The sequence below is a fragment of the Vipera berus genome (genome assembly GCF_964194415.1).
Source record: "Vipera berus genome assembly, chromosome: 1".
Lineage (NCBI taxonomy): Eukaryota > Metazoa > Chordata > Lepidosauria > Squamata > Viperidae > Vipera > Vipera berus.
The window spans coordinates 151,417,755-151,430,551 of NC_138202.1; the positions used below are offsets into that span (position 1 = coordinate 151,417,755).

General features: G+C 40.2%; 1 protein-coding gene across 2 annotated transcripts in view; it reads left to right on the forward strand.

The window, feature by feature from the left end:
* Positions 1 to 12,797, forward strand: part of TANC1 (tetratricopeptide repeat, ankyrin repeat and coiled-coil containing 1) — a 138,365-nt gene that overhangs the window by 79,821 nt on the left and 45,747 nt on the right. For both annotated transcript variants that reach the window (XM_081313979.1, XM_081313980.1), the window contains 4 exons: positions 3,497 to 3,622; positions 4,838 to 5,116; positions 8,720 to 8,871; positions 11,460 to 11,691. In XM_081313979.1, coding sequence (XP_081170105.1) covers positions 3,497 to 3,622; positions 4,838 to 5,116; positions 8,720 to 8,871; positions 11,460 to 11,691 — 789 coding nt within the window. The remainder of the gene's footprint in view (positions 1 to 3,496; positions 3,623 to 4,837; positions 5,117 to 8,719; positions 8,872 to 11,459; positions 11,692 to 12,797) is intronic.

The window sequence follows — 12,797 nt, forward strand, 5'->3', positions numbered from 1 at the left end:
CCCTGAGTCTTCGGAGAAGGGCGGGATATAAATGGAATTAAAATTAAAATAAAAAAAAAATATTGCTAAGCACATTGATTTGTGCTTCTTAGATTGTAAGCCGCCCTGAGTCTTCGGAGAAGGGCGGGATATAAATGGAATTAAAAAAAATATAAACAATAAATGTCCCAAAGTTTTAAGAACTTTCTGTAAAGTTATCGATGCTTTCCTCTTTGGGGTTGCTTTCATACTTTTTGTTAGCCAAAGGAGTCAGTCAGACGCGACCTTGCACCTTCGGTAATTCTGTAGAGACATTTGGATCCCCGGTGGACCTCCTTCCTCTCCCCCAGTGTACTGCAGAGGCCCATTTCCATGGATCTCTGCTTTCCAATTTTCTTTCCAGCTTGAAGTGGCTCCGCAAGTTCAAACGAGTGCCCTGGAGTTCTTTTCTCTGTTAATGCAATTGGCCCACTTAGACAAGGAGGTGCCTTTTCCATTGTAAATGTCACTGCTTGAACAATCCAGGCATGGATAAGAGCTGCTGGATCTTAGCCTGCCCTTGAATGGCGATTCTAAAGAAAGGAAGAAAGAAGCTGCATCTGAGTTCAAGGACTCCCTCTTGCATGTTGTAGTGTTGCTTCTTTGAGATGAACTGCTTGTGTTCTTTGTGGGAATTACAAAGCTCATAATTCATCTGGGTGTCTCTCAGTGTGGATCCCTTCCCCTTAAACAGCATTTTGCTGCCTGCTGAATTGTATTTAGCTAATGTTAAAACATGGTTTTCTTGGTCTACAATTAGCTCTTCTTTTCATCAAATTTACTCCTGTCTCCAAGCCCTTATTTTCTGATATGCATTAAAAAAACTAATTATTGTCATTTTATACAACTGTTACTACAGCTAACTTTTACTTCATTTGCTTTTCTGATGTGTTTTATCAACTTTCTTATTTTTGACTTTGATTTTTCTAGTTTTTGTTATTTCTTCTGTAGCAATATTTAGTAAATCTTAAATGATGCTTTTAAATGCTTAAAGATTCTTAAATCTTTGGAAATAGCTCCAGAATTTCTAGTTTTGTTTTTTTTAATAGGAAGAATAATTTAAAAAATTCTTCCAGTTTAAGGACAGCTTTTGGTTTGTATACAAGTCTTAATTCCCAGACTTGTATGTGGATGTGTTGTAAGAGTTGAAGTCTTTCAATTTCCACATGCAAACAAACTTGGAATCTCTTTAAATTAATGAGCTTTTGTCTTTACTACAATGTATATCATAACTCTTTAAAAATTAATTCTGCTGTTCAGTTTATCTGAGAAATGGAGCTGTGCCAGGATATATATTGTTATTACTTCAGTTGGAAATAATTGAGAAATGTGACATAGTAGTCAGGTAGATGTTGCCTAAATGGAAAAGAGCTAAATGGGAATAGTCCCTTACGCCATGATATTGGAAATTATCTAAACTAAATTATATCATAAAGTGAGTTCAGTTCTTTTGGAAAACATCACACAAATAGCAAGATGCTAATTGTTACTAGCCAATCTCTGCTCTTGGGTGACCCACCCAGTAAATGAGAAATGTTTCAATGATTACGGATAGCCCACTCATTACAGTTGGATAGGTTTGGGGGTTCCCCCCTAATTTATATATAAATGTTAACCATGGTTTTTCTTGGATTTCTACTGCATTCTAAAATGGCAAATTCTTGAAGGTTATGCCTTTGTAGGTTGTGCTGTTGTATAGCAGTCTTCCTCCCCACCTTCCCAAAAAAGTAAAAACTTGGACTTGGGTAAAGGTCTCTGGTTTGGACCTGAACACTCTATTTTGATATGACTCCTCTTATTAATCCTTTGAGGTAGCTATTCTGAGATTCACCAGCCTGTTTCTCAATCTCTTGACAAGATTTTATGATTAATTATCCTTGGAAAAGTGAGGCTGGGAATACAATCAATAATAGTTTATTGTTAAATGCTGCACAAAGTCTTTCTTGCCTCCTTTGGATATCCATTGACTCAAAATTCATCTCAGCTATCTTGCATTGTAGAAAAGCAGAAAGTTAGTACATGATTTGAATGTCAGACATCCTATTAAAATTGAGTCAGATGCTGCCCAATTGTCAATCAGTTTTAAACCCTTTCCAATGTTACCTTATATTAAAAAATACATATCACGAATCATATACTTAATTGAAAGAAAGGAGCCTTGACCCAGGCAATTTAGGCAGATGCAGGATATTTGAAAAATGTTTTTTTTTACAAATAAAGAAATTATACATAGTAAAAGTGGCTTTCATACACAGGTTTATTCCATACTACAAAATATTTCTGGTTACATTATGTCTTCAAAAGAACATGGAAATGTCTTGAGTATCTGGAACTTCATAATACGACAAGCATAATAAATTCTTAAAATTTAGGATCATAGGACATTATGATTGACATATTTATAGAGAATAGTAATTTAACTCTTAATTAACTTCATACTCATGAAAGTTCAAGGCTCTATTTTCAAAGTGACAAAACTGCCAAAAGTAATTGTGCGGTTCTGACAAAGAAACATTTCAAAGATCATTGCTGCTGCTGCTGTTGTTATTGTTGTTTCTTGTTTATATCAGTTTTTCCAAAGAATACTAGAAAAACATATTAATTTCACATTTTCTCTTTCTCAAAGAAAGAAATGTTCTTTGTCTTAGCTTGGCGACTAGACATAAACTTCCTTTGTATGAGTAATAGCTGAATATTTTCCTGAAAGTGAACATATCTTCAAACCATGGCTTTATAATCCTAACCCCTTTTTCCTCCTCTTCCTCCATTTCTTATGTAGAATTAAGAACAAAGAACTGACAGGGTCAAGTAATGTTTTTTAAATTTTATTTTAACCCTTATACTTTTCCTACTTAAAAATATCCAAATATAGAGTGATACTTAATACATCATGCAAATCAGCTTTTTCCAAGGCCCATTACAGCAGCGCTGTGAGAATATGTGGTAGCATGCAAGGTCCTTACTTGTCTTATCTGAGGATGGTTTTATAATCCCTGCGTGAAGATGAAAAACAGATACACTACAGTATGGCTTCCTACATTTGGAGCTACGTAAGGGGACGCGGTGGCTCAGTGAGTTAGGACGCTGAGCTTGTCGATCAGATGGTCGGCAGTTTGGTGGGTCGAATCCCGAGTGCCGTGTAACAGAGTGAGCGCCTGTTACTCATCCCAGCTTCTGCCAACCTAGCAGTTCGAAAGCATGTAAAAATGCAAGTAGAAAAATAGGGACCACTACGGTGGGAAGGTAACAGCGTTCCGTGCGCCTTTGGCGTCTAGTCATGCCGGCCACATGACCACGGACAAGCGCTGGCTCTTCGACTTTGAAACGGAGATGAGCACCGGCCCCTAGAGTCGGAAACGACTAGCACACATGTGCGGGGGAACCTTTACCTTTACCTTTTAAGAATATACTTGTATTTTGATCCCTTCGTTCAGGCTTGTCCAGTTCTTACCTTTCTGATTAGCTATTCTCGTTACAGCAACAAGTTCCACAAAGCTTGAAGATCTGAGCTATTTGGATGGACAGAGGAATACTCCCTTGCGGACCTCAATCCGCTTACCTTGGCATAGCACTGCTGGAGGGAGAGTTCAGCAAGAAATAAAAGGTAAGGCCTGTGCCAAAGCCATGATTTAAAAGTGTTCTGAACCAGCCTGCTACCGGCCTTGCAATAAGGCAAACCCCTGTTCAAACAGTAGAGACTGGAGAGCGTCTAAGGCTGGAAAGCGTCTGCCAAGATTTATTACTCAAATAACAGAACAAGAAACAAAAACACTGGAACTTGAATCCTCAAACGGAAGGGTTGCTTTCAGCAACCAGCCCTTCCCCAAACACTCCTTTTATTTAGAGATCAGGGCGTGGCCTCCCTGTGCCTCCTCCCGAGGAGTCCCACAGCCTTTCTCTGTTTGGTCCTGCTCGACTGCCTCCTGCGTCGGGCGTCCTTGAACAGGGCCAGCTGTGGGTCATCATCCTCCGTACTATCGGGCTCACGCAGCTGAGAAGAGGGCCCCGGCTGGGGGCTCTGCGAAGCCTCCAAACCATCATCAGCCGGTTCGTCTCCCACACACTCCTCCTCCCCCTCATCTGAGTCATCCGAGACATCTGAGCCGGCTGCCGGACCCACAGGCTGGCCCTGAGTCACAACAAAAAGATCACTATCCTTTTTTTTAGAAGGCAGTACGACCAATAGGAACTGCAGTGGGTGCATTCATGGGAAACTATTGAAGTCTTTCCTTCTTTAGGACATTTCTTAGAACTGATTTATCCCGCCTCAATTTGAACTTCTGTTAAAAAAAAATAGGGACTATGATGATACCTGAGTTTATGATTTCCTGCCCTGTTTTTCCCCTTTGTGCTGTCTTATTTTCAAATTAGGTATTCTCGGATCTTGTGACTTGTTCTGCTGCTTCTTCTCTTTCTAATTTATACGACAAATGCTGGATCCTTTCCCTAAGCCTCCGTCATTTCTGTTAAGTCTTAAAGCACACATTTATTCAGGAGAATTAGGATAAGGCTTACTGAACACGATTGTTGAAACTAAGAGCATTTTGGATGAAAAAATCTACTGAGCTCATTAGAGAGCCCAGCTTCCTGATTTGTTTAGTATTCGTGCTGGAAGGAGGAGTCATGTGGGAGCAATGGAACAGTCTGGACAAATAAGTTTTTTTCTTTAAAGAAAAATTGACTCGCTCTATCTGGATTAGATTACTGAATTTCAAAGCAGATTAGATGTTTCTGTAGGATTTAAGTTCTTTTTTTAAAAAACAACAGAACCCTGTTTTTTCATTGCTTTGTCTTCTAATAAAGTCTCTCCTTCTTTTAGCACGTTTTGTCCCATATAAGCCTCAAGATATTTTGCTAAAGCCATTATTGTTTGAAGTGCCAAGCATAACAACAGACTCTGTGTTCGTTGGAAGAGATTGGCTGTTTCAGACAATAGAAGAAAAGTTGAAGAATCCCAAGCAGACAGAGACGAGGGGAGCTGTTGTAATTGGAAATGTGGGATTTGGGAAGACGGCTATTATTTCCAAGCTTGTGGCGCTGAGCTGCCATGGAGGTCGCATGCGGCAAATTGCTTCCACCAGCTCCGCTTCTCCCAAAAGTAGGTTTGAAATTTCTTTTTTTCTATTTAAGGGAAAAAATATTTAATTCATAACAGTGGAGCTATATAGGCTTTTTGTGTAAAATGTGTCTTATATGGATTGCCATTCCTTAAGGGTAGTAAACTTTCCACTAACCCATCATAAAACTGTTATTCTCCCCCTACCATCACCACCCCATTAATATGGAAAGACAAGGCCCTGTCTACAGGTAGTACTCAGGTTATTACCAGTGGTTTAGTCGCTGTTCAAAGCTAACTTTAAAAAAAAAAGGCACTTAACAACTGATCTTCATGCTTAAAATCATTGCCGCATTCCCACGGTCACGTGATCAAAATTTAGGCACTTGGCAACCAGCCTGTATTGATGATGGTTGCAGCATCCCAGAATCATGAGATGGCCTTCCAGCTGGCTTCAAGACAATTAAAATAAACAGGGGAAGCCAGATTCGCTTAACAACCGCACAATTCACTTAACAACTATGGCAAAAAAGGTGGTAAAATTGGGCACAACTCACTTAAAAAGCATCATGTGTAGCAATGGATCTTCCTAGACCCAATTATGGTCCTAAATTAAGGACCACCTGTACTCACATTGTATGTCATCTTCAAGACCTGCCTGAGATTCAATAGGTGCTGCTTGATGCTTCCTAGCATAGAAGTACGTGAAGCTGTTTCCCGCCCCCTGCCTGGAGCTGCCTTCTGATTTCAGAATCAAAATGGGTGGCAAAAATTTCCCCACCCAATTTTGAGATGGGGAACACATGAAAACTGCAAATATAAGCCCTAAAATATTTAATACCATTAAAACCCTCTCACAAGATCAGAGAAACAGAGAAAATCTTAATTTTGCTCATGGGCAGCCTGCTGAATCCTTTCCCTTCCCCTTCCCAAAGATGGAAGGGATCCTCTTTTACTGTCCTTCGCTGCAACAGGCTTTGCATGCAACACTCCAAATTGCCACAGCCATTTACATCATTGGAGCGATGCTGTCATTGTGTACGTGATACAAATTATGTCACTGACTTGTTCATGTCATTTGCATACTAACATCTAATTACAATGATGCAAATGATGTAATTTGCTTCCTGACATCATGCAGTCCAACTGACATTTGTGGACTTCCCCTCCCCGGGGTTAGTTTGATAAAAGGAGATGTCATTTTAATTGTGGCTTGCGGTTAAAAGCTTTTTATCCTAGAAGTTGATTTCATGAGCCTTTTTGATTGTGGTGCCAGAGTAAGGAAATGAATCCTGCTTTGACTATTTCCCTATCTCCTTCACTTTTGATAGCTGGAATCCATCAAAGACTTTTCTGTTTCAGCAGATTAATGAGTGTTTTCTTTCTTAATCTGCCAACTTCAGGTGTTTAAGAGTTTTCGCCACGTATGTGTTTTCTGGCTTAATTTTCATTTATAATTTGATTTGATTTGTACAGGTAGTTCTCGACCTACAGCAGTTCATTTAGTGACCCTTCGAAGTTACAATGGCACTGAAAAAAGTGACTCATGACCGTTTTCACCCTTACAGCCATTGCAGCATCCCCAGGGTCACTTGATCAAAATTCAGACGCTTGGCAACTGACTCGTAATTATGGCAGTTGCAGTGTCCTGAGGTCATGTGATCCCCTTCTCTTAACTTTCTGACAAGCAAAGTCAATGGGGAAGCCAGATTCCCTTAACAACCCTGTTACTAACTTAACAGCTGTAGTGATTCACTTAACAACTGTGGCAAGAAAGATCGTAAAATGGAGCAAAACTCACTTAACAAATTTCTCACTTAGCAATGGAAATTCTAGGATGAAGTTGTGATCGTAAGTTGAGGACTACCTGGTACTGTAAACAGTCTTTTTTAGAATAAATGTGAAAGTTGTTTGGCTGCAAAGTTCACCTTATGAACTGTGTACTTTGCATTCATTAATCCAATCCTATGATCACTTGTTTAATGGGAAATTACTCCTATTTGCCTTGATGGGAGATGAAAATGTGGTTCCTTTCTGCTCCGTTCACTGGAGTATGCTTTTCCTCATAAAGATCCTGGAAAAAGTTCTAAAAAAGATGTAGGTTAAGAAGCTAAAGTGGCTTGAAAAAGGAAAGTCTGAAGAAAATGAAGAGGAATCCAAAAAGGAAGGGAGGGGGGGAGAGCAAGTGAAAGACCCATTGTGTTGATGATGCCGCCTGCCATTTTCTTGGATTGTGTTTTGGCAAGGAAACTGAAGAGCAATTTCTCCCTCAGGCTTCAGTGAAAAGTGTGTGGATCACGTCCAGATCCTAGTCAGTGTATGTCAGCCACTTTTATCCACACGGATAGGATTCTAGGTGCCATCTTATATGCGCCGGATGGATTTGACAGCTGGTGACAGGGAGCTATTTATCCTGTTTCCAGAAATGATGCAAAAACTGGTGTGTGAAGAGAGGACACAGAGCTTCAGCCAGAGGCTGTTAGCTACAGATAAAATTGTGGAAGGGCCAGAAGATCAACACTTTAAAAGATGCCCAGGGGGCTAAAGGAGAAAATAAACTCTCTAAATTAAAGGGGGGGGAAATGTGAAAAGTCTGTAAATCATATACTGAAAAGAAGAAATAATCCTATATTCCTTATCTCACTGGCAAATCCACAGATTCAATACTTAACTTACTTGTTTTGTTTCACAAGATGAATTTATACAAAATTTAAATTGCTTCAGTTGATATTAATGATCAGAGCTTGGCACAAATCCTGCTGCTAACTTGCCATTCTTTTCCCTCCTTTTCTGTTCATAGCATAGCTAATCACCACATTTAACAGGGTCCCTGAAACTGGGATGGACTTAAGTAGAGGGTAGAATGGATGTGAAGGAAAGATGGAGAAGGAAAGATCCTATTTTCATCATCTGTTAGATCCCGTCTCCATACAGTACTTGTAGCATGAATGGTTTTTGCCTTGAGCTCTTGGCTGGTTTCTAACTACTCTTGAGGTCCATTATGTCACATAATATCTCTCTCTCTCTCTCTCTCTCTCTCTCTCTCTCTCTCTCTCTCTCTCTCTCTCTCTCTCTCTCTCTCTCTCTCTCTCTCTCTCTCTCTCTCTTCTCTCTCTCCCTCCCTCCCTCCCTCCCTCCCCCTCCCCCTCTCCCTCCCTCCCATTCCCCCCTCCCACACACACATATGTATGGTATCTATTACCATTTGCTGATTTGTAGCCTTTTTGGAATAAGATTGGGTAACAAAAAGTGATTGGTTTAAAAATTCTGACATGAAGATACAAACAAAAATCAGTGTAGCATGACACAATTTTATGGAAGCAGGGGGAAAGCGTGTGTGTGTGTGTGTGTGTGTGTGTGTGTGTGTGTGTTTGCCTTTTCTGTAATCCACTTGTTTGGAGATGTTAGCTTGTTTCAGTTAACTTCTGGTGCCAAGATTTTGTTACCAGAAGACTCCAAAGGGAAGCATAGCCAGAAGCTATATACTGGAGTCTTAACTGGTAACACCTGAGAAAAGAACACAAAATTCAAACAATGTTTAGGTTTCTCTTGAAGTCTAAACATCTCCAGCCTTACAGATACATAATTTACACCACAATTGAATGCCATCGGTTATAACTCTAGTCTCTGCTTCTTCTCCTGCAGTCAGCGATCCTGGTCAGGAGATTCCTCTCAGCCAGCTCCCCCCATCTCTGGTTCCTTCAGCTGGAACCAGTCCTGCCAAAACTTCGGCCCGCTCTCCTGCTCAGGAACATCAGAACCAAATGGACGAGTCAGTTAGACGCCTTGCATCAAAGGTAGCACATTTAATACTAAATGGGTTTTTTTCCCAGGTTTATGACAATACAAAAGCCATGGTTTGTGAAAAATGTTTTTTTTTTCCTATCTGACTTTGGCAGGGCTAATCTTGTAATTCCAAAAGGAACTAACCCCCCCTCCCTCCCTCCCGCAGTTTATTCAATATAACTTCCTTCCTCCTCTATTGGGAAGAAAAAGGGGGAAATAAAAGACTGGATTTAGCAGCTTACAGTGTGTTCGTCACTGATTTATCTAACAGTTATGTAAACTGGAATTAGCAGATTGCACCAGGGATAATTCTAATGCATTTACTTTGGTTGGAAGGGTTGTGAAAATAGGAAAGCCTTGCAAAGGATTGGAAATAAAAGAGGATTTGCTTTGGTGTTGAAGTATTTACTTAAAGCAATATTATGTAACTGTTATCCTAATGCTGTCAAGCTCAGTGCCACGCTATGTTTAGAATTCAACAGAAAGCACACACATTAATGTAATTTTAATTTCATTAAAGCTATAGTTTTATACACCCCTACTTGGGTTTACACTCTGTGGAATTCAGCTGTATTTCTGAATCATGGAGTACAATTGCTGAAATTAAATTGAATGTCCCTACTGTGAATTCACTAACTCAATGTGCCTAAATTGTGGAGGCTCGAAAAGGAGGTTCATGACAATTATTTAATTCTTTGATACCACACTTTCAAATAAAGATAGAGTTGATCATCAGCAACCAATAGCATTCTGCTAAAAAGCAAACAAATGAACAAAAAGACAGACTGTACACTGGACTGGGTTGCCACTCTAGTGAATACATGAACTAAAACTTCCTGGTTTTATTTACGTATTGGTAGGAACTCCCCAGTGGGGTTAATGAGGTGCTGTGTTTATTTCCTATTGCTTTAACTATTTATTCTGGCTTTGGGTACAGAGTAAATTCTTTCAGTGTGCAGCACAGGATCTCTGATGCTGACCAAGATTATAGGATGGAAGGTAGAAGCTTTTAAACATTTTCTCCTGCTGAAGAATTGATCCTAATTAGTGGTGTGGAGCTTTGTTTGCAATTTGCATTGCCAAAAAAGTTCTTTGGCTTCCTTAAATGAAGTGAATGGATGAGAAATTAGCTGCATGTAATCCCAGTCCTGTTTAGATGATGTAATAGGGGACAAAATGTGTATGTATTCTTGAATAAGACAATATTCTGTGAAATGGATGAAACTGATGAGTTTCTCTTGAAAACTAAGTACAGACCATCAAATGAATTACATCTCATGACTTTCAAAGGACTTTTAAGACTTTCTGTAAAATAACAAGCATAAATTAAGAACTCCATCCTAACTGTTTCTTGAATATTCTTTAAACCTCTTACATCAATATGTGCTATATTATGTAATACAGATTTTTTGTTTTGGAAAAATAAAAATAATGTTTTATAGAGATATTTATAGGTGAGTTTATACAGTTAAAAAAAAGCCATATTGTGATTCTGCTGTTGCAAAAAGTAAAAATAAATCGCTCAACTGTTGCATAGATGTACAATGCTGGGGCCCAGATATTTTTAGCTAATGATGTACCCTGTTTCCCTGAAAATAAGACCTACCCCCAAAATAAGCCCTAGCTTGATTTTTTACATGTGTGCCCAATATAAGCCCTACCCCCCCAAAATAAGCCCTACTCACTCCATTGCACCTTGTTGCACAAAGGTGGGTGAGGTGCACAGGTAAAAATCAAGCTAGGATGGGGATGGGGGGAAACTGCCCCACGCACCCCACACCCACTTACCTTAGGACACTTGCAGCTAGGCTTCCCACACCTTGACATCAACCTCGCCTCACTGGCCCACTTCTTCTGTGGCCACTCCACCAGAGCTTGTGTGCATCGCCCCTGGCCTCCGGAAGGCCTCTGACGATGAAACAGAAGCCAAGGGCGCCGCATGCATCAATCCAGAGCTTGTTTCTCGGCTGCAGATGTCTTTCCGGAAGGCAAAATGGAAGCTGGGACAACGTGCGTGAGCAGTGGCAAGCGGCTGCAGAAGAAGTGGGCTGGCGAGGTGAGGCAGGTGTCAGGGTGTGGGAGGCCTGGCTGCGGCGGTCCTAAGGTAAATGGGTAAGATATCCCCCAAATATAAGACCTGGTGCCTCTTTTGGAAGCAAAAATAATATAAGACCGGGTCTTATTTTGGGGAAAACATGGATAAAAATATATGCATGCATACTGAAAAAAAAGATTTGCTAGTTTTAAAGATAGTATGTTAAACTAGAGCAGTGGCTCCCAACCTTTTCTATATTCCGCACCCCTAGAATGCTTCTGATATATTCTCGCACCCCTTACAAAAGTTCAAAATAATGGTAACGAATTATGCACATACACTATAATTTTGAAGACCCACGTTTTCACACTCCCTGGAATATCATCTCGCATCCCCTGGTTGGGAACCCCTGAACTAGAGCACTGAGATCTGCATATACAGTTTGAATATTCTTCTGAGTTTTATATCTCAAATGGTTTAAGGAAATGGGATGGGATTCTCCTTTTCATTATTTTGTGTGGTTATCATAAATTCTAAACAGTCTTTTTTTATTTTTAAAAAAAGGTCGTTGCCTATCACTACTGCCAAGCTGACAACACTTACACATGCCTTGTCCCAGAATTTGTGCATAGTATCGCAGCTCTACTTTGCCGGTCACCTCAGTTAACAGCATACAGAGAACTCTTGATAAAGGAACCACACCTACAAAGTATGCTTAGCCTTAGGTCCTGTGTTCAAGATCCTGTGGCAGCATTCAGAAGAGGCGTGTTGGAACCACTAGTGAATCTTAGGAGAGGTAAGTGGGAAACAAACATGTAGCCAATAGGGAAAAGTATATAAAGTATTTCATATAGTAGTGGACTGGGGAACAGTGGAGAATTTTCCTTTCTTTGAAAGAGGACAACAAATACTATACAGAATGAAACAGAATGGAGATGATGTAAAAAAAAAAGGTAAAGTTTTCCCTGTCCAGTTGTGTCTGACTCTAGGGCACGGTGCTCATCTCTGTTTCTTGGCCAAGGGGTCATGTGGCCAGCATAGCTATGTTTATGTTTATGTTTATGTTTATTGGACTTATATACCGCCCTTCTCCCGTAGGACTCAGGGCGGTTCACAAGGTATTTAAAATAACAATACAAATCACAAAAGTTAAGAACAATTAAAATAATTGCTATACGCCAAAGGCACACAAAACACTGTTATCTTCCTTTAACCACTGTTATTATTAATTAAACATGTATGCTGTTGGACTCTAGGCAGCTCACAACAATCAAAGATATTACAATAAATAATAAATTATTAAAAGACAGCAAGCGTGATGAAGTGAGGGACCTCATTTTTCCTTGCTCGTTCCTTCCCTTCCTGTTCTGTCCCAGCCTACGTGAGTCCTTGTTACTTCACAAAGACAACCCCTCTTTTAACAGTAGATTGGAAAAATAAACCCTTTTTATTTGAGTTACAGACCTGATAATTGTCCCAGAAAAACAAAAGCAACAGAACACTTTTCCAACAGAGACCTTGTCCAAAAACAAAACGGAGCACGAGTCAAACAGGAAATAACTCACTGGCAAAATAAACAGACCATGATCTCTTGACACTGAAGTTCTTTGCAAACGGTTGCCTCCAGCAACCAGCCCTGCCCACACATTCCTTTTTTGTTACGCAGTCCCCAAGGCGTGGCTTCTAACTGCTTCTCCTTCTCCCCTGGAGTCGTCCCATTGCCTCCCTCTGACCTACTCGTGTCTGCGTTTACGAGCGTATCTCAGGTCTTCCAGCTGTGCTTCCTCCAAGTCCAACTCAGCCTCCCAGCACAACTGGCTCTCAGCTTGATCACAAGTGGAGGGGCCAGGTTCTTCCTCACTTTGTAAGTTCTGTAGCTCATCAGAGCCTTCCTCCAACTCT